At 50.0% G+C, this 20,166-nt stretch overlaps 2 protein-coding genes across 4 annotated transcripts; one reads left to right on the forward strand and one right to left on the reverse strand.

Moving 5' to 3' along the window:
* Positions 1-226: 226 nt before the first annotated feature.
* Positions 227-11,407, reverse strand: LOC123141993 (adventurous-gliding motility protein Z). Of its 3 annotated transcripts, XM_044561030.1 has the most exons (13): positions 10,902-11,407; positions 10,328-10,442; positions 9,956-9,992; positions 9,452-9,550; positions 9,202-9,360; positions 6,389-6,475; positions 6,276-6,286; positions 6,006-6,080; positions 5,386-5,592; positions 3,850-3,993; positions 1,726-1,884; positions 1,412-1,678; positions 227-922 (listed from the first exon to the last, which is right to left on the reverse strand). In XM_044561030.1, the coding sequence occupies exons 1-13, from the start codon at positions 11,201-11,203 to the stop codon at positions 359-361; spliced, it is 2,226 nt and encodes a 741-aa protein (XP_044416965.1). In that variant the 5' UTR covers positions 11,204-11,407; the 3' UTR covers positions 227-358. The 3 variants fall into 3 exon arrangements, with proteins under 3 accessions (XP_044416965.1, XP_044416966.1, XP_044416967.1); XM_044561031.1 differs by lacking the exons at positions 3,850-3,993; positions 5,386-5,592; positions 6,006-6,080; ... (5 more) ...; positions 10,328-10,442; positions 10,902-11,407 and adding an exon at positions 1,995-2,150 and having other exon boundaries at positions 227-1,678; positions 1,773-1,884; XM_044561032.1 differs by lacking the exons at positions 3,850-3,993; positions 5,386-5,592; positions 6,006-6,080; ... (5 more) ...; positions 10,328-10,442; positions 10,902-11,407 and adding an exon at positions 1,995-2,075 and having other exon boundaries at positions 227-1,678; positions 1,773-1,898.
* Positions 11,408-11,575: 168 nt separating this feature from the next.
* LOC123141994 (uncharacterized) lies at positions 11,576-12,369 on the forward strand. Its single transcript, XM_044561033.1, has 3 exons — positions 11,576-11,757; positions 11,875-12,110; positions 12,267-12,369. Exons 1-3 carry the CDS (start codon positions 11,604-11,606, stop codon positions 12,282-12,284), a joined length of 408 nt encoding a protein of 135 aa, XP_044416968.1. The 5' UTR covers positions 11,576-11,603; the 3' UTR covers positions 12,285-12,369.
* The last annotated feature ends 7,797 nt before the right edge of the window (positions 12,370-20,166 follow it).

Genomic DNA, 20,166 nt, shown 5'->3' on the forward strand with positions numbered 1-20,166 from the left:
AAAAGCATGTACGAGACGAAAAAAAATCATGAAGGCACTTCCTATGAATTATGAGAAGATACATTTTTGTCCAAAGAATTGCTTTTGTTTAGAAACGACGACGCGGATGACAAATACTGTAGGTCCTCTCTAAGTATATTGAGGTGGACAATGTTGATGGGCAGAAGCAGCAGCTAGCCATCCCGTACGGAAGTGGATGTACGTTTTGCCAAAGACCATACATACGTATTGGGTACCCAAGCAGGGCTCAATTTATTCTGCGTGTATTTCATAGTATTCTTATCCAGCAAACACACAATGCAAGAATCACACAAATATTTAGTACTCCCCACAAATATTATGGTACAGAGAGGGAGTACTACCTACTAGCTAGAACCGGAGCAAAGTCGTCTGACTTGTGCAGCAGGCTTCTCCTCCTAAACAAGTCTCCGAACTTGCGTAGGACGGACCTCCTCTTCTTGTGCTTCATGGCATGCTCTAGGCCACCGTACTGTCTTCCGTCATCGAAGTGGTCGAACTCGTAGTAATCATCCATGGCCGCCGCTGCCGCCGCGGACCTTAGCTCGGCGAGGTTGCTGATGGACGCGAACATCCGACGATCCCTCCGGCTGCCGGCGGCCATCACCCTGCCGGAGTCCAGGAACGCCGCCGCGCTGAGCTTCCCCTGCGCATCGGTTTTCCACTCCTCCAACAGCAACCCCGATGCCTTCTCACCGCCACCAGCAGCGGCGGCCGTTTTGCTTGCCGCCGTGAGCTGATTGTGCAGATCCGTGGCACGCCCCTGCGCGGCAGCCTCGCTGGCCTTGAGCGACTCGTTCTCCAGCCTCAGGGACCCCATGGCGTCCTCTTTCTCGGCGACGGCGTCGCGCAGCTTGGAGTTCTCGGCGCTGGCGAACTCGAGCGACTCGCTGGCCGCGTTGGCCTCCTCCGCCGCCCGCTCGAGCGCGCGCCGCAGGCCGTCGTTGTCGTGGTCGACCGCCCGGTGCATCTCGGCGAGCTCGGCGTTCTCACGCCGGGCGCCGGCGGCGTCCTCCTCGGCCGCGCGGGCGCGTCCGAGCAGCGCCTTCTCCCTGGCGCGCCACGCGGCCGCGGCCTCCTTCCAGTCGGACATGACGCCGTCGAGCTGCTCGGTGGCCGACCACAGGTCCGCCTCGGTGGCGCGCAGCAGGCCCTCGAGCCGGCCGGTCTCGGCGTTGGCGCGCTCGAGGTCGGCCTGCGCGTCGGACAGCCACGTCTTCACCTGCTTGGCCTCCATGGTGACGGCGGAGAGCGCGGCGGCGAGGTCGTCCGCGGCCTTCCGGCTCCTCTCCTCGGCGGCCAGAGCGGACCGGAGCCTGCCCCGCAGCCCGTTGATCTCCTCGTCGACGCCGCCGAACATGAGGTCCCTGACGCTCCACTGGCCCTGCTGCGCGGGCCCCGCCAGCCGCAGCGCGGCGGCCTCGAGCCTGGCCTCCTCCAGCGCCATCTTGGCCTGCTCCAGCTCCTTGGTCTGGCTGATCAGTGACTCCAGCATCTTGTTCTCGGTCTGCTTCGCCGTTGCCACCTCTCGATCCAGAAGCCGCACCCGCGCGGACGCCGACGACGATGACGTGTCGCCGTCGCTCCGCGGCTCCATCTTGTTCTCGGTCTGCGCCACCACTATCTGCTCCGTCGTGCCACCACCGCTGCTGCTGGCACGCTGCATGCAGTGAGCCCATACATAAGTTGTATAGTACCATTACCTACCGTACGTCGACCAAAGGGACGCAGTGCAATTATGTTTATGTGCGCACCTCGGAAGATAGCAAGGAGAAGGTGGTGGTAGACGTGCTGCGCTCGTGCCGGGGCGTGGCTTTGGAACTGGAAGCCGGAGGAGTCGTCGGCGCACCACCCCACGATCGCGATCTGCACGGCGAATACTTACATACATAGTCGTCAGCTCGATCGGAATGCATGCTCGGCCGGCCCGGTCGAAAACTTTCTCCGGGACCAAAAATTGTACTCCGGCTGCCTACCTCGGCCTGGAGGGCAGCATCAGGCCGCGCGCGGGAGCGGCGGAGCACCACTGGAGCTAGCCGGGAACTGCCAGTGCAGTGTTTCCTTGCACCTTTGCCAGAAACCGGTCTAGAGTACACCAGATTTATAGTGGATCACGTACGCTAGACAAAAAATACTGCTCGGGGTGTGGAGCAGGTGGAAGAAGGAAAGAGACGGCGGGTTTGATCTGCACCGTTGCGTGCGATCCCACGCCAATTTACAATGCCGCGCGCGCGTAGGGAGTGACGGGTGTTACTAAGGGCCTGTACAACGGTGAGTGCTTACACAGGTGGCTCAAAAAAAACCCGTTTTTTTCATAAGAATGAATTACACAGGTGCTTAGGACGGGTGGCAGAAGCAAAGTTTTGCTTCCGGTGCCAGCCGGTGCTTACAACAAATAACCGCTTCTTCAAGTCACGATGCCTCGACTCAGTGCCTTCATCGGCAGGCAAAAAATAGAAAAAGGGCCCAGCTAGCACCCCATACCAAGCACTACTCGTTGAGGATTAAAGAAATTTTCGAGGCGCCATGCAGGTAGCACCGGTGCACAAGCACCAGCGTTGTACAAAGCCTAAAGAGTACATATTCCAAAAAAGATGACCCAACTTTATTCTAACTTTGTATTAAAGTTAGTATAAAGTTGGGTGATCTATTTTGGAACGGAGGGAGTAGTAGTATACTTTTTTAGCCGTCCTTAACTCCTTAACCGCCCGTTATCATAACCACTCCAGATATATTCTACTCACATGAAAGAGCCAACGATCAAGGATGTGATGCCAATCGCCTTGGCAGTTTCAGGCGGTCCAGTAGCAAAGCAGTCAGCGTGTAAATTATTTCTCAGCCGACGTCGCTCCTATGGTCACCATGACTGATGTGTCAGGCTGCCATTGATTGGATTGGCAACTCGTGAGTTGAAAAATAAGTATATAGCTTATGGACTTCTTTTAGTTCTTGTCCCGGTATGCTTGTTTTATTTTAGTATCATATCATGAGAATGCAGAACTAGTAAGCACATTTCTTTTCCAAGAGAAAAGGTAAACCAATCTCTTGAGGAAAAACAACACACACGCACAGCCCCTTTGCCCGGATCCGTGTCGCTCCTCACAGGAGCGACCTAGGTGCAAGGCTATTGTGGTGGCGTCAGTCACTTCCAAAAACGTTATTATATTATGGGACGAAGAAAGTAGTTGACAACCGAGGATTCAATTGGCTGGAGCACCGGGCCTGATGCGTGTGTCGTGTGCTAGATAGCGGTGGTGGTGACCGCGGGCATCGCCCTACGACTGCATCGATCCGATTTTGCATGGGCTCCCGGCTACACTGGGAGCTCGGCAGTTGTGCGCTACACGACGCCGTGTGCTAGATGCGTGTGTCGTGTTAGTTCGACTAGTTCGGCACAGAGGCGGCCGGATGGTCCGGGCATGATGGTCGAGCTATGGTGGCATCGTCCAAATCCGTGGCACGAATTGGTAGGCTCCTCAATGGTCATGGTGGCGTTCTTAGGCGGAAAGGCGTTCCACCCATCCGCTAGCACCACTACCACCTGTCTCACTCCAAGCAGCGGGGGGACAATCCTCCCCGGGATGCGCCTGGTTGGGTTGGGTGGCTACTTCAGGCATGTGCTTTATTGCTGCATGGTTGCGGAGAGTACCGTGAGAGGCATGCGGCCTCATCCGGTGGAGACCACATTGGTTATTTTCGGAGTACCGGCTGGTGCAGCTACCGGACGATCCGTCCATCAATAGTGCTTGGAGTATCCTTCATGTCCGAGGTAAAAACTCTTGTTCTGGCTTTTACTAGTCATTCAGAGCATTGGCGGACATGCATCGTTACCTTGTTGAAGGCGGGGTCTCCATGGTGATGTTCTAGCTTCCATTGCTTGGTATTCGTGTCCACAATGAAAATACTCATCTTGGACGTCTCCGACAAGACGCCGCGATGGTGGGGCGAGGGTGTTATCCCTTCTTGAAGTTCTTGCTATAGAAGAAGTTGACTTAGTCATAGATATTTTTTATATGTCTTGTAATTGTTTTTTCATAGTATATGGCTTGCTCTCTGCTTGTTTGTGGTCTCATTTTCTTGCATCAGTTTTAATAATTTAAGATTGTGTGCATCTGAGGATGCAGAGTCCAGAAGGTTACCCATCTTTTTCAAAAAATAAATAAATCAGGAAAAGGGTAGTTTGAAATGAGAGAACCCAAGTTGAAGCTTGCAAATGTTGCCTTACTTTCATGGAAGTGGATTTAAACATGCACTTCTTCAATGGATGGATATGGCTTTGCACTTACTTTACCTTTCTTTTTTCTTTGGACAGCCGTGAAGAAAATGCAAACAGGGGTTCTGGAGAAACGAATAGAACAAGGACGTAGGGTCAGCCAAAAAGCATCGTCAAGCTGTGGCAGTTGTGTTTCCGTCATCCATTGAACTATTCAATCAACTTTTTTTGAAGGAAGGAAAACTATTCAATCAACTTGCTGCGTCATTACACCAACTAAAAGTGATAAGCTTGGTTAAAGCAATGCGAACGTGACAGAGAGCAGGAACGCTACCGAACATGGTGACTGATTTTATTATTATTATTTTGAAACGAGGCACAGGCTCTCCTTATTTCATTCAATAAGAAGATAAATATTTAACAAATCTCCTCAATCAAAGATACAAAAGAGATTGTACAAAATAATTTACTCACCCATTATGATATTTCTCAAATGTGTGTATCCCGCCTTCGCCCAAATATATAGCCGCCTCTTCTTTACCTTTTGGCATGATCATCGTTGACATTTTTTTTCATCTTGTTTTGAAAAGAAGGTTAAACCCCCGGCTTCTGCATTATTGTGATGCAGACAACCATTTTTAATTATTAAACAAAGTACATAACAAAGGCAATTACGGCTGAAACATCACAAGATATAAAATAAACACATACGACTAAGTCTACTTTTATGTTGAAGGACTCGCATTGTGCTCATGGAAAAAATAGCTGGTGTGGCATATGCGGCCAATATCACCCGCACCAACAGAGAGAAAGACGACATGAAGGGGCAGGGATGGGCGAGATAATTCTAGAAAGAGGTCAAGTGGTATATGTGATCTATGGAGACATGTGCCAATAGACGGAGGCGGCGGACGCAAGCGATGAAATCCGTCGGTTGAAGGGAAGTGCCCCCCCCCCCCCCCCCCCACATACACAAAAAAAAACAAGAAAATCAACCTTGATCACTAGTTGGCACGGCGAAATTCTACAACTATGCATGTTATATTGTCGGTGCTCCCACGTGCAAAAGCGATCTCTGTCAACTTCCGGGCTGCAGCTTCAGGGCCCATCTATTCCTTCACAAATGCAACGGCGTGCTGCAAAACCACACTTACTATTTGGCAACGAACAACGGATTTAAATGCAAGATCAAACGAGATGTGGGCAAGAAAATCATTTCTTGTCACATGAAGAGAATAATAGATGGTAACTTTGCACAAGCCAACAAATTGCAAATCGTGAAATGACATGTATATTAATTGATAGAATATAAGGCTCAAACCAAATTGGTTTGCATGACTGCGTCCTGACAATGGTTCACACTAGACATGTCAAGTTCAATACATCACATCCGCTAGTATGACAAAAACATGTCCCTATTTGTTTCAACTCATATTACTCACTTTGTTCCAAAATATTTGAAGTTCTACATTCATCCTAAGTCAAACTTTTTTATGTTTGACTAGGTTTATAGAAAATTATGTTAAGGTATACAATATTAAATATACATGTTGCGAATGTTTATTTTCTAAAAATTCTAGTGAAACGTTGTAGATATTGATTTTTTTCTACAAAGTGGACAAATCTAGAACTTCATTTTTTTTTGAACGGAGGGCAATATAGTTCGCCCAAGAAAGTGCACCAGAGATTTTACTATTGCCAGCCATAGCGCAAAAAAAGGAAGGTAAAATGTGTACGTAACCGTGTATGAAATTTGGTATTATGACATACTGACCTCATTTGACACCACGTCCCACAGGCCATCACTAGCCAAAATCAGATACTCCAATTCATCATCTATTTCTTGTTCCTGACAAAAAATTGGAAATGCTTGAGTAAATTGCCCTATGGCCAAGCGCATTCATGAAATTTATCAGGACCTAGGGCATTCTTGTGTAATGGTGTCTTTGCAGTCGTTATAAATAATAGCAAGTTAATGTGTATTGCATGATCACCTGAATCTCAGGCTATGCAACAACCGAGACATTGCGAGTACACCACCTACCCTCCATGTTCCTGCAAAGCAAACATTTGGCATTATCAGATAACAGATCTTTCAACAAACATGTGCTTGGTTTTCAACACAGTAGATCACCACATAACCAGTGTCAGGCTTACCACTAAATGTAACAACTCCTCCAACATTCTCAATCCGTTCCCGCTCGTCACTTTTGTCTGGTTTGTGATCATCCGAGAGCGCAATAGCTGCAAACAAGACATACCGAACTGATTTACCATTATGTAATATATGATCCTCATGTATATTCCTATATCAACAGATACTGGTAGATAAGCTGCTAGTGCAATATAATCTTGCTTTCTTGCACAAATGTAATTTGCAAGCCAACCACGAAATTTAGGCAGCAAGGTCATAGATGTAGGAGATATGCCCTAGAGGCAATAATAAATGATATTATTTATCTCCGAGTTCATAATTATGTTTATGTTCCATGCTATAACTGCAATGATTCTCGAGTCTGCAATATCCACGAGGCTCGGAGGAAGACTCATATGCACGTGTGGAATAATAAACGGTAAGAAGTATTCCTAGTCTGGCCTCTAAGACTAGCTCAAGTGTTGCATGATGGTTCTGTTTTCCTGATCATGGGCATGTTTATGCCAACAATTTTGAGGGCACAATGTTAAGAGAACATTTGTGTTGAATCGACCCAGATTGATGTTATGCTAAGAGATTCATTCGTCACAAGTTAATGGTTTATAACACAGAGATAGTTAATGTTTGCATAATTCCTTAGACCATGAGAGTATCGAGTTTCTTCATGCTTGCTTCATGAACTTTGGGGTTTGTTAAACGTCATCCGTAACTGGATGGCTATTACGGCGGCTTACGGGTTCATGGGAAAGTATGTTAAGTAACTTGATAGCTCGAGTTTGGGATTTGCTCCTTCGACGATGGAGAGATATACTCGGGCCCACTCGGTGTTACGGTGTCCATCATCGTCTGGCCAGACACTTTGTGATTTGATCACGGGGATGCCGGAACACGAAACGAGAAAAGAGAACAAAACCGGTAACGAGGCAACTTGCATAGTGGACAAAGTGTTGGCCCACGGGGATGCAATAAATCTCACCTCAGGTGTTTGTGATATATCGTGAAGCAACAGGAATAGCTCACCTCAACTGGAGGTTCACTCGAATATTCATTCGTGTGGGTATAGGGGTCAATATGGGTGTCCACGGCTCCGATGTTGATCATTGATCGGAAGGGGTTCCAGGTCATGTCTATACTTCACCGAACCTATAGGGTCACACGCTTAAGGGTCATCTATCTGCTGAATACTAGACAGGGAGTCTGAGAGAAAATCACCGAAAAAGTTTCGGACACCGAAAAGTTTCGGACAGCGGAATCGTACCGCAGAGAGAGGTCACCGGATGAGTTTCGGTGAAACCGAAAAAGTTGTTTCGGGGTATGCCATTAAGTCAAAATGGTTTCGGCACATGTCTGATAATTCTTGGAGGGTGCCAGAATCATTCTGGAAACTTTTTGGAATTTTCAGAAAAAAAAAACCGAAAATGTTTCGGAGTTGCCGGTACCGCTTTGACTGTTTTTCGCAGATGAAATTCACTAATCTGAAATTGTTTCAGAACGAATCCAAAATCATTTTAGTGGGTACTGGAATTATTCTAAGACCCACAGAAATATTTTCGGATTTAGTGGACGCGAAAAATTGTCTTCATGAATAGTGAAAACGCATTCTTGTTTGCTTTTCGCAGATGAAAATCACTAAACCGAAATTGTTTCGGAACGCGTTGAAAACTATTTTAGTTGGTACTGGAAATGTTTTGAGCCCACATAAATATTTTCAGTTCGAACGGACGCTGAAAAATGTCGTCATGAATAGTGAACGTGCTTTTTGCTTGGCTTCTTGGAGAAGCCACCTTGAGGGCCTTTTTGGTATTTCCCCCCTTGGCTTCTTGGAGAAGCCAACCTTGGGCTTGGCCTATAAATAGGGGTGGAGGGGCTGCCTAAAGGACCACTCTTTCTCACATACAAGTGCCATGCATGATCTGGCTTCTCTCTCCCTCTCAGCGAAATAGTTTCGTAGAGCCGAAAGGCTGTCTGGGTTCCGGTGGGAACTAGTTCTGGACGGCGAAGCCCTGCCGGATAGATGACACCGTATGTGTGCAACTCTGTAGAGAGATCGTAGTTTCGGTCTTAGTTCGTGAGTGCCTCCCGAAGGGCTGTCCGTGTGACCGTCCGAGTTTCGAAGGTCCTCCCGAAGGGCTGTCCGAGTGACCATTCGAGTTTCGAAGGTCCTCCCGAAGGGCTGTCTGAGGAGCAGATGAGGGTATACATCCTCGCGGTTGGGAGGTTGTAAATCCTAGCTGCGGGGATCTGCACCGCCGATTGTCATCGACTCTACTTCCCGCTGCGCTACGAGTCGGTAACGAAAAAGATCAAACCATGTATGCAGTCTCCATAGTGGTCCTGGACTGGTGCGTAGGTCGGAAATTTTTTGTTTTCTGCTGCATTCCCCTACAATAGATGCATTATCCAATGAAATACTAACAGTGATAAAATGTTAGCCAACACAGTTCCGATTCGGTCTTGGTGTTTTCCATATAGGCATTTTCAGGTGCTGTTTTATATGTATATGCATTTTCTCAAATACACTACTAGTTTGCAACCTTGTACATACCTAAAAAAGGATATGTCCAGTACTCCATTTGACAGAGAAAAGTAAATGTAAAATTAACCAGCGTGCATTACTGACATGATACAAAATAAATAGTAACTCTAAGAACATATAAATTGCTCCATGATACACCGTCTCGACGAGGTTCATCGCAAATTTGAATAACATACCAGGATCATGATAATAAGTAATGTATGCAAACATTTTAGTACAATAGCATATAATGCATGGTTAACACTAATTGGGATAAAAGTTTCGGAAAAAAAATCACACCTTTGCCCGCCTTCAATATTACAGCCCGTGAATCGCCAACATTTGCCACATAGAGATGGTTGCCAACCAAAATTGCGGTTAATGCAGTTGACCCGTCCTCTCTATGAATATTGGTTTCAGCATCCAAGAAATCTGAGTCAGTCTTCGTATAGCTCTCACCTGAGAATTACCATTAGTTAGTATTGCCGATTACCTACTAGCTAGATGCATTGAATGATTTTGAAATAACACTCATGAGTAGACATCATACTTATTGATGTTTTTGTATCACTAATGAAAGCTGGATGTTTCAAGAGATTTTCAAATAAGTGCTCCTTGAGATACTCAGCGGCACATGAACCACCATGTCCTGTGATGACAAAAGAATTTTAGTCTGAACAATAAACGAGACACAATGAAGTGTTCGAACAGTGAATTCTCACCATCAAATACTCCAAAGAGGTTTATTTGTTTAGCGTCCATTTTAGATGATTTCATGTCATAAAAGTCTTCCATACTTGCTCTTCTCCCTCTGAAGCTAGAATATCCGCAACACAAACTTCCATCCTCACTGCAACCACAGATGTTCGCAAGGGAAGAATTAAGGAATATTATAGATGAAGAATAGGCTTACAGTTGCCACATGCACTGTCAAGGTTAAACAGCTCATATGGTCTGGTAATTGCTGGCAAGAGCATCTCCAAGTGGTGGTTTTATAGGTGCTTGATTGTGTCACAGTACCACACATCACCAAGCACCGCTTAAAAGAAAATACCAGTGTAGGTACAATTGTACAGATCACACTGAGTAAACTAACAACAAAAACCATGCATTGTATGTTCGTTTATTAAAATGGTTTGTAGCAGTTTTCCACACAAAAAAGGCTCAGTGAGAGAGGGGGGGGGGGGGGGGGGGGGGAATAAAGGCACACGCATTTGATGCCCACACTATTGATCACATCCCAATTAACATCACACTCTTATCCATGGTAAAACATAAACATCTATTACTAATTACAGAATATTACATGAGACGTTTCTGCAATTCTCACCAAGTTAGATAATTTGGGGAACATTGATGACTCAGAGACATTTCAATAAGTAACCTTCGAAAAAGTTTCTATACTCCAATTTCAGGTATTTCTAACCTTTTCTTCTGATAATGTCACAGTGGTTGCACCACCCACACTGTAATTTACTATAGCGCCAATAGTGATTGCGTCTCCTAACCACTGTTGAAGCCTGTGCTTGACATTGGTTCGTCTAAAAACAAACAGACTATGAAAATTTAACATTTATCAGTGAATGAAGTACAAAAGTATCGGATTGTTGTTGTTGTTGATCCTATACAGTTGTTAGAAATCAGAGAAGAGTAATGGTTAAGCTAACAGCATAAATACATGAGGGATTTCTCTATAATTATAATGTAAGCATACAATCCATCTACATATACGCGGAACAATCGCCGCATTATAAGTTGCGGCAACCAGAGACTAAGGAACCAAGCTACGTATCCTTCCTAGTGACCATCTTACTTTGTGGTACTAATTAAGGTGCTTAGGTTATATCTACCTTATCATCAGGTGCTACCGGAGCACCTGATATTCTCCCTAGATCCTCTCACTGCATGTTTTAATGAATAAAGATTCTAATAAATTCTAGCATGCAGAAGACCTAGAGAGTTCTAGCTAGCTAGGGTCATCCGAGAGAGCATGAGGTTACCTCTTCCAGCCACCGCATATGTGCTCCTTCCCGTCCTCCTGCTCACTCTCCTTGGGCGCCGCCGCCACCGCCGTGGTCACATCCCCGGCTCCCCTTGCCGCCCGAGCGGACGATGATGCGTCGACCATCCTCTTGGTGGCCCCCACGCGGAACCGCATGTACTTCAGTGGGTGCCACTGCCACACGGGGATCTTCTTGAACCTCGCTGGCCTAGGCGGCCGCGCAGCCCTCGTTATTGCCGCAACGGGTGGAGACGACGAGGTGGAGGCCTCCTGGTCCTTCATGCCTCCGTCGGGCACCATCTAAACAGCCTCCAACACCAAAAAATCAAGCTTCTCCGGTCCGGACGAGGGCGGTGGCCGGCGAGGGTGTGTAAGTTGTAGGGGGCGAGTTGAACCGATGGAAAACGGAGGAGAGAGTCCGGGCGTGATTTCCCTATCCGCCTTCCTGGCTTTTTGGAAGAAAAATTGGTTTTGGGAAGAAATCGAGTCCTTGTTCCCCGCTCGATCGCGCTTGGACGAGCGGATGGGCTTGGCCCAGTTAGTTTAGCGGACGGTGTTTCCTAACCCTATCCGAATCCGATACAGACTGTGATCGCGGCGACCCACCCGCCTACAAGTATACGAGCCAAACTGAACAGAACACGCACACCCTCTCGCCTGAGTTGTGTCTATTCCATCGATCGCCGGCCGGAGGATTGAGATGGAGGGCAAACCAGCGAGCGCGGAGACGCCGGCGAAGATGGGCCCGGACGATGCCGACAAGGAGATGGCTTACGAGGCGAAGAAGTTCGCTTCGCACGTTCGTGTGTGGGAATCTGCATGGGGCAAAACCTGCGGTTTCTTCACGGACTCGAGTGAGTAACCCAACGAGTCAATCAATCTCCTTTAACTAGCAGCCGTCCCTCCTTCGTTCATGCATGCTACTAGAACATTTTTGTTTTCTGACATGCATGCGCTTCACTTGCTTGCAGCGGCGCTAAGCTCCATGCAGTTTACACACTACACGCCCGGACACATACCATCCCAGGGAGCCGGGTCCAACCCGGCAACCTTGCAGGTCCTCTCCATCAAGCTCGTAAAAGTAGCCGGTGGCCTCCAGTGGCCATTGTCCGTTTACGGCGTGGTTGCCGTCCGCGACATCGTGGATCACAACCGCAACATTCTCTTCTCCCGCGGTAGGAGCGAGGCCCTGCAACTCACACAAGATGTAAGCATTGCTACAATCCTCATTTCTCTTTTCTTTTGGGGATCTTGATTATTGCACAGGCTTCTCTTGTGCCAACCTCTCTGTTATTATTTCCTTTCTTGGGGGTACCTATATATCTTGCTTATTAATGGCGTGATTGATCGATGATGCTTGCAGGATCCTTTTTTCCCTTGATTGGCCCGTCACGTGCCATTGTATTTACCGACTTGGTTGACATTGAAATCCAACTAAAAGTAAAAGGTGGAGGCACAAAAGCGTCTCAAGATAAAGCATTGATCAATTATGTGTCCAACTACGGCGGTGCATATGGCCCTGGTGCATCTACACTTTCCGTTGAGAACTCTTTTCGCACGCTAGAGTTATGCTTGCAGACTGTCAAACGAACCGTCCAGGGCACTATCATGCTTGTCCAGGTCGTCAAGCATGGGTCATGGCCTTTCAAATATGGTGGCCAAGTTGCTTGCTCCCCACTATCTGCGGAACTGTTGTTCGATGATAGTGGATTCACTCATATCATTAATCCCTCATCTAACCAAATTGTATTGCTTGATTTAAAAATTGAAGCAATGCGGGAGTGTTTTGATGGTTACCTATATCTATCGAGGCAAGTTGTTTCTGTAGATTCCAAAGGAAGACTGAGCTGAGCTGAGCTGAGCTCCTCCGCCCCCCGCTCCGCCTCCGCGCCGCGGGCCACGCCGGCCGCGGCGGCCACCAGCCCCCGTGGGCAGCTGCGCCTCCTCAACGGCCATGGCTCCGTCTCCCCGACTGCCTTCAACGCCTGTCGCCCCCTCCTCGGACCATTCGGCATGGCCGTCACCTGGATCTAGGGGTGTGACCCCTGCGCCCTCCGGTCCGTCCGAGGTGCTGGAAACGCAGCTGTCGCCGCGCATCCCATCCCCGGATCCGCCGCGCCTCCTTCTCCAGGGTGAGTGCTCCCATGCCGCTCCTCCTGTTTCTCCAGTGGATATTGCTGCGCCCCCTCTTTCTGTGCGACCCCAGCTTAGATCCATTGTGGTTATCCCGTCGCCGGCCGCTAACCATTCCTCTTCCGGAGACGAGGAGGGATGGAGCACTTATCGCTCGCGGAAAGCCCGGCGTGCCCTCCAAACTCCACCGGCTCCTCCAGCTCACCGGCGCGCTCCCCGGCGCCCCGACTTCAATGCTTCCACTGGTCGAGCTGCCTTCTTAAGGCGCTTCAAAGGGCTCTGTTTCCGCTGTCTCAGCTCAGAGCACCGCCGGATCGATTGTAGAGACCCTCTCCGCTGCATCTACTGCAAGAACACTGGCCACTTTGGTCGAGAGTGTAGCCGCAACCCCCGCAACCGCCCCGCCGGCGGCCCGGTGCCCTCCAAGGCGCCGGTGCACCAGCGCCTCCGTTTCCCTCCGCCGCACCACCCTCCTGCCCCGTCAGCCGCCATGGCAGCTAGCCTCCACTTCCACACTGACCCGTCGCGCCGCCCCCGTGAGAGCCACAAGGTCATCATCTCCACCCCGGCCATAGAGCGCCAGGAGTCCATCCTCCGCCACCACGCTGTGCTGCTTTCAGCCGTCGACAAGTCGCGCCCCACAAACCCCATGGCCGTCGACAAGGCGCTTGAGGCGCAGCTGTGCATCCCTCCGCATCTCCTGAGGGTCACCTACCACCACCCGGAGGATTTCCTTGTTCGCTTCAATCTTCCTGCGCACCACGACCTGGCCGTCCGCCAGGGCATGGTGATCGTCGACGGGGGCGCCCTCCGAATCAGGCCCTGGCACGAAGATGACCACATGACCCACGAGAACTTCAAGCTTCATGTGCGGCTGGTCATCGAAACCTGCCGATGCAGCTCTGGTCGCTTGAGGGTGCCGAGGAGGCCCTCGGCGACCAGTGCCGGGTGGATCGGCTCGACTCCAGAACCTACGAGCAAGACCACACGAAGACGTTCGGGGTGTGGGTCTGGGTGTGGGACGTCTCCCACATCCCGACCAAGTGTGCCCTCTGGTTCATCAAGCGCGGCGCCGGCAGGACTGAAGAGATGTACGGCTTCTCCCCCAAGCCGCGACGTGGCCCCTCCTCCGTGGGTTCGGCGTCGCGACCCGCTCATCCACGTCGACCGCATCGAGGACTGGACGCCGTTGTCCCCGCGCTCCTCCTCCTCGCCTCAGAGCGGCCTCCCCTCCTCCGAGTCCGAGGCCGACACCAGGCCGTTCCCGGCAATCTACCCCGGCACCTGGCAGATCAAGGTTGAAGATGGACAAGCCCCTGGAGATCAAAGCCGAGCTCAGTGTCCCAGGCCGGCCGTGGTGAGCACCGGCTGCCACGGCATGCCGTTTGGAGGCCCCAGGCGCAGCCACGACGGTGACGATGGAGGGGGCATGCGCTCGTGGAAGGACACCCTTCTGGGACGCGGGCGTACCTCCCGTGACATGGCGACGACGGTGCAACCCCACCAACGCCAGCGCAGCCGCACGCCTTCCAGCCGTCGCGAGCACCAACATCATCGCAACTCCTCCAAGGGCAAGCAGGCGTAGTCAGATCGTTCCCCTGCCCAGAAATACCCTCCGTCTGACCCGGTGGCTGACTTCTTCGACGGCGCCACGGACCTGGCCCCTCCGCCACCTCCCCCTGCTGCTGCAAACGACGTCGACCTTGCGGCTGAAGTGGCGACGGCGGAGCCGCTCTGCTTCCCCGACAACGCCTCCAGCAGCAACAACCTGCCAGCTGCTGCTCTCTCAGCCCAGGGTTGCTGCGCTCCTGCTCCAGCCATTTCCGTAGTGCTGCAGCTGGGCGCAGTCACCCAGAGAGTGCAGCAGCTCGGCATCCAGGATCAAGACACAGCAGCTATGCCACACCGTCTCTTCGCTGACGTCCCGCCCCCTGCTTCCGCCGCCACACCCTTCTGCGCCCAAGAAGACGAGGACTGCATCAGCCCCGGTGCGACAGAGCGCCCGCCAGGAAAACAACCGCACGGAGGTGCCGGTGGCGCATCATGCGACTCTTCGTATCATCCGCGATCTCGGGCTGCTGGGACCAAAAGACAAGATGACACCTCAGGCGGCCAAAGCCCTGGTCAAGAAGTTCGACGAGCCACTCACGGAAGAAGACATCATCGGCCTGGCAAAGCTCACACACCAGGATCCAGCTGCTCTTCGAGTTGCCGCCGGCCTTGCCGGGCCGGATGGAGCTCCCCTCGGGGAGGATGCTTAGTTTATGTTGCTACAAATTAGGTGTAGTCTCCAGAGGCGGTCAGTCTACGACTGGCTTGAGTTAGGGCCAATGTTTAGTGCTTGGTTAGAGGATAAGCTTCCATGTCGACGGAAGTTGGGGCCTATTGGTGGCCGTCGACATGCCACGGTTGTAGTTGATGTGTTTTTCCTTCAAAATAGTATTAGTCTCCGGAGAACCCTCATGTGTCCCCATGAATGACATCAACTGCGCTATCATGCCTTGGAACGTTAGAGGACTCAATTCGGCGGCTAAACGAGAAACTGTTAGAGAGGTAGGCGCGGCACAGAGACTGGCCATTCTCTGTTTGCAAGAAACAAAAATAGATGTTTGGTCTCAAGCCATGGTAAACGACATCGGAGGTAGTTCGATGAAAGACACCGTAGTTCTTCCGGCGATAGGATCTAGAGGTGGCATTGCGATCTTCTGGAACAGAGATCTTGTATCTATCTGTTCACAAGCCGTAGGCCAGTTTTCGAGCACGACTGTCGTCTCTCTTGTGAGCTCGGCAACTAGTTTTGTGCTCACCACGGTCTACGGCCCCTCGGACGGCACAAACAAGGAGGCATTCTTCGCTGAATTAGCTAGATCAGCCCCCCCTTAGGTACTCCATGGCTCATCAACGGAGACTTCAACGTCATCTACGATGCGAGAGATAAGAATAACCTCACCCTAAACAGAAGATTGATGAGTAGATTTAGAGAGGCACTAGACTCGGCGGCGCTGAAAGAAATCAAGTGTAAGAACAGAAGATTTACTTGGAGTAACGAGAGGGAATCGCCCAAGCTAGTTAGCATCGACAAATTCTTTGTCAATCTAGAGTGGGAGGCCCTTTTCCCTTTCTTCATGCTCGTCGCTGCTTCCACGTCATGCTCCGACCACTGCCCTCTGATCCTGGCAAGCGCCACTGCTCCTCCTCGACAAGCACGTTTTCGCTTCGAGAGCTTCTGGGTCAAGTTCCCTCACTTCAGGGAAACGGTGCAGAGGGCATGGCAACACCCAGCCACCGAATCTTGTGCTTTCAGCAGAATCAGAACAAGGCTTGATAGGGTGGCCAGGGACCTCAAGATTTGGAGTGGAAGCCTGTTCAGTGACTACAAACTGCAATTCCACATCGCTTCAGAGATCATTTTGAGATTTGATGTGGCAATGGAGAAGCGGCAGCTAACCCCGGCTGAATTCAGTTTCAGAAAACTTCTCAAGCAGAAAGTGGTTGGGCTGGCTGCGGTTGAGCGAGCTCGACGGCGTCAGGCCTCTCGGATTACATGGTTGAAACTGGGGACGCCAAAACCACATTCTTCAACGCCAAGATTTGCTCTAGAAGGAGAAAAAACTTCATTCACTCCCTGCACGCCGACGGTCGGGTGGCGATCGAGCATGATGAGAAGGCCAACACCATCTATGAGCATTTCAGCAAAATCATGGGTGCCACAGAAACTAGAGGTTGCACCATTAATTGGGCGGATATTCAGTTGCCTAACATTCAAACCGATGGCTTGGACGCCCCTTTCTCTGAAGCTGAGATCTGGGCTGCAATTTTGGCATCGCCAGCGGAAAAAGCTCCGGGTCCGGATGGCTTCAACGGACAGTTCTTCAGAGCCTGCTGGGATATCATAAAAGGCGAGGTGCTGGCTGTCTTCAACGAATTCCACGCCTTATCAGGAGCAAATTTTGCCAAGATCAACTCTGCATTTGTGGCCCTGCTACCAAAGAAAGATGGAGCTGATTCAGTGGGAGATTTTAGGCCTATTAGCCTCATCAACTCCCTTGCCAAGCTCATCACCAAGGTGCTGTCACTCAGATTAGCTGACAAGATATCCACCATAATCTCACCAGCCCAGAGTGCATTCCTTAAATCCAGATGCCTGCAAGACAACTACTTGTATGTAAGAAATTCAGTTCGCTCCCTGCACCGCAAGAAGAAACCGGCTTTGCTTATCAAACTGGATATTGCTCGAGCTTTTGACTCGGTGTCATGGGAATTCATTCTTGAGCTGCTCCAGCAACTGGGTTTTAGCTCCCGTTGGAGGGACTGGATCGCTCTGTTGCTCCGGTCCTCGTCGTCCTCCTTCCTGCTCAATGGTGACCCTGGAGCCCCCCTGATCCACCGTCGAGGGCTGCGGCAAGGCGATCCCTTGTCGCCTCTGCTGTTCATCCTTGCAATGGATGTCCTCCACCGCCTGATAGCAAAAGCAGCTAAGGACGGTATCCTCGCACCATTACCAGGAAGAGAGCTAAAGCTGCGCACTAGCATGTACGCGGACGACGCCGTCATTTTCGCAAACCCTGACCGGGCAGAGCTGGACAAGCTTTTTGAGATCATATCCCGTTTCGGCGACGCGTCTGGCCTGCACCTCAACATCAACAAATGCTCGGTTACGCCCATAAGATGTGAGCAGATCAACCTCCAGGAAGTTCTGCAGAACTTTGGCGGCCAAATAGCTCAATTCCCGATCAAATACCTGGGCTTGCCGATAAACCTGGGAAGACCACGGATGGTTTTGTTTCAGTTCATCCTGGACCGTATTCGTGCCCGCCTGGCTGGTTGGAAGGGACGGCTCATGTCCATAGCAGGAAGGAGGGTGCTCGTCCGTTGTGTTCTTTCAGCAATCCCTACTTTCGCCCTCTCCGTCCTTCGACCGCCCAAGCTTCTGTTCAAAGAAATTGACAAAGCTCGCCGGAAGTTTCTGTGGACTCAGGATGAGGAGCTCAGTGGAGGTAAATGCAAGGTTGCCTAGAAAAGTGTATGTACCCTGACTGAGAACGGGGGCCTCGGCATCCTTGATCTGCAGAAGTTTTCCAGTGCCTTGCGCCAGCGATGGCTGTGGCTTTCATGGCAAAGTGAGGACAGGCCATGGAAGGGATCTGAACTTCCATGAGACAAAGCTGACATAACTCTATTCGATACTGCGACCACGGTCACCCTCGGCAATGGGAAGTTGGCTTCGTTCTGGCTATCTCCATGGATCACCTCCCCAACCCTGGCCACTTTGTTCCCAGACTTGTTCAGGCGCTCGAAGGGAAAAACAAGTGTGTGGCCGATGCCCTTGCAGACGACTCTTGGATACAAGATATCAGACTCCGCTCAAATGATGTCCTTGTCCATAGTTTCCTGATCCTCTGGAGGGCGCTGCGGACAGCAAACCCGGTGCTGCAACCTCACGTTGAGGACAAGATCACATGGCACATTCAGAACACCGGTACTTATAGTGCTAAATCAGCATACAAGCTGCAATTCAGAGACTGCCCGAAGACGGATGACAAACAGCTCATCTGGAAAACCTGGGCCCCGGGAAACATCAAAATTTTCTTCTGGTTACTGCTCCGCGACCGCCTATGGTGCAGTGACAGATTGCAACGCAGAGGATGGGAAAACGGATACTTCTGTTCTCTCTGCCGAAGAAACTTGGAGACCTCAACTCACCTTTTCTGGGAATGCCCAGTTTCTAGAGCAATTTGGAGACAAATAGCAACCTGGACTGACTGCGACAAGCTTGCACTCATTTCAGAGAACATAGATGACACCTCCACCTCCGCCCAAAGGATACGCAACATCCTCCAACAGGCAAGGCCGAGGCTCAGAGAGAAACTCAAAACGACAATCTTCCTAGCTGCATGGCACATCTGGAAGGAAAGAAACAACCGCACCTTCAGGCATCAGGCAAGCCAAGTCTGCAATGTGGTCGGTGCGATCAGGAGAGATGCAGAAGGCTGGAAGCTGGCAGGAGCTAAATGCCTTGAGACACCGCTGGGTGATCCAGGCTAGAGCCATCTCTCTTCCCAGTTATAACGGAGGCACCTTGTACCAAACTCTTGTAAACCACCATGATCACTTGATCATGAACATATTTTCCGCCATCTCTCTGCTTAATATATGAATGCCGGTGATACACTGGTTCTTTCAAAAAAAGTTGTTTCTGTAGAAACTGAAGGAGTGTTGGACATTGTCATACAAACCTACTCCAAATCTGGCGACATAGCTGCACATGGTCATATTCGTTTCACGCCCAACTATTGCGGCATAAGCCAGGATAAATTTGCCCTTGGTGATGCTGAGGTGTTGGTCACTGTTGCTTGGTCTCTCGTGGCTAGGAGCAAGCGGGGAATCATGGCAGAACGAAGCATTGTTTGAATACTAAGATATGATATTTGGCTGTGGAACACCAACCAAACCCTTACTCTGATTTCCATGTAATTTGTCCAGCTATTTGTACTTTAAGTTATATTGTGTGTAGTGCTTCAGTTTTCATTAATCAACATCATCATTGTCAATTAGTTGTGCATTGGTCCTCTTGTTGAATTTAATTCTTGTAGAATACTTGGTTTCATGAATGATTCATCATTCACTAGATAAGAGGCGTGGGTGAACCCTTATCACAAAAGTATGGGCAAAACTTTTACAGCTGAATATATTTGGGCATAAGCTTCCTAGTCATTTATACCACGAAATTATCCACCAGAATTTGCACAGATTTTGTGCCAATCAACCTCTACTGTAAATAGGGTGTGTGAACTGTGATACAAACATGTGTTGCACTAACAGATCAATCAATCAATCTTGTTTAACCCGAAGTGTTCATGTTATGTCAGATCGTTGTTGTATAAAGCAAAAGGGAAGGGCTTGGTTATCTAGTATAGTTCATGCATGCTAGAACTGTTGGGGAACGTAGTAATTTCAAAAATTTCCTACGCACACGCAAGATCATGGTGATGCATAGCAACGAGAGGGGAGAGTGTTGTCCACGTACCCTCGTAGACCGAAAGCGGAAGCGTTAACACAACGCGGTTGATGTAGTCGTACGTCTTCACGATCTGACCGATCAAGTACCGAACGCACGGCACCTCCGAGTT

The sequence above is a fragment of the Triticum aestivum genome, chromosome 6D (genome assembly GCF_018294505.1).
Source record: "Triticum aestivum cultivar Chinese Spring chromosome 6D, IWGSC CS RefSeq v2.1, whole genome shotgun sequence".
NCBI lineage: Eukaryota > Viridiplantae > Streptophyta > Magnoliopsida > Poales > Poaceae > Triticum > Triticum aestivum.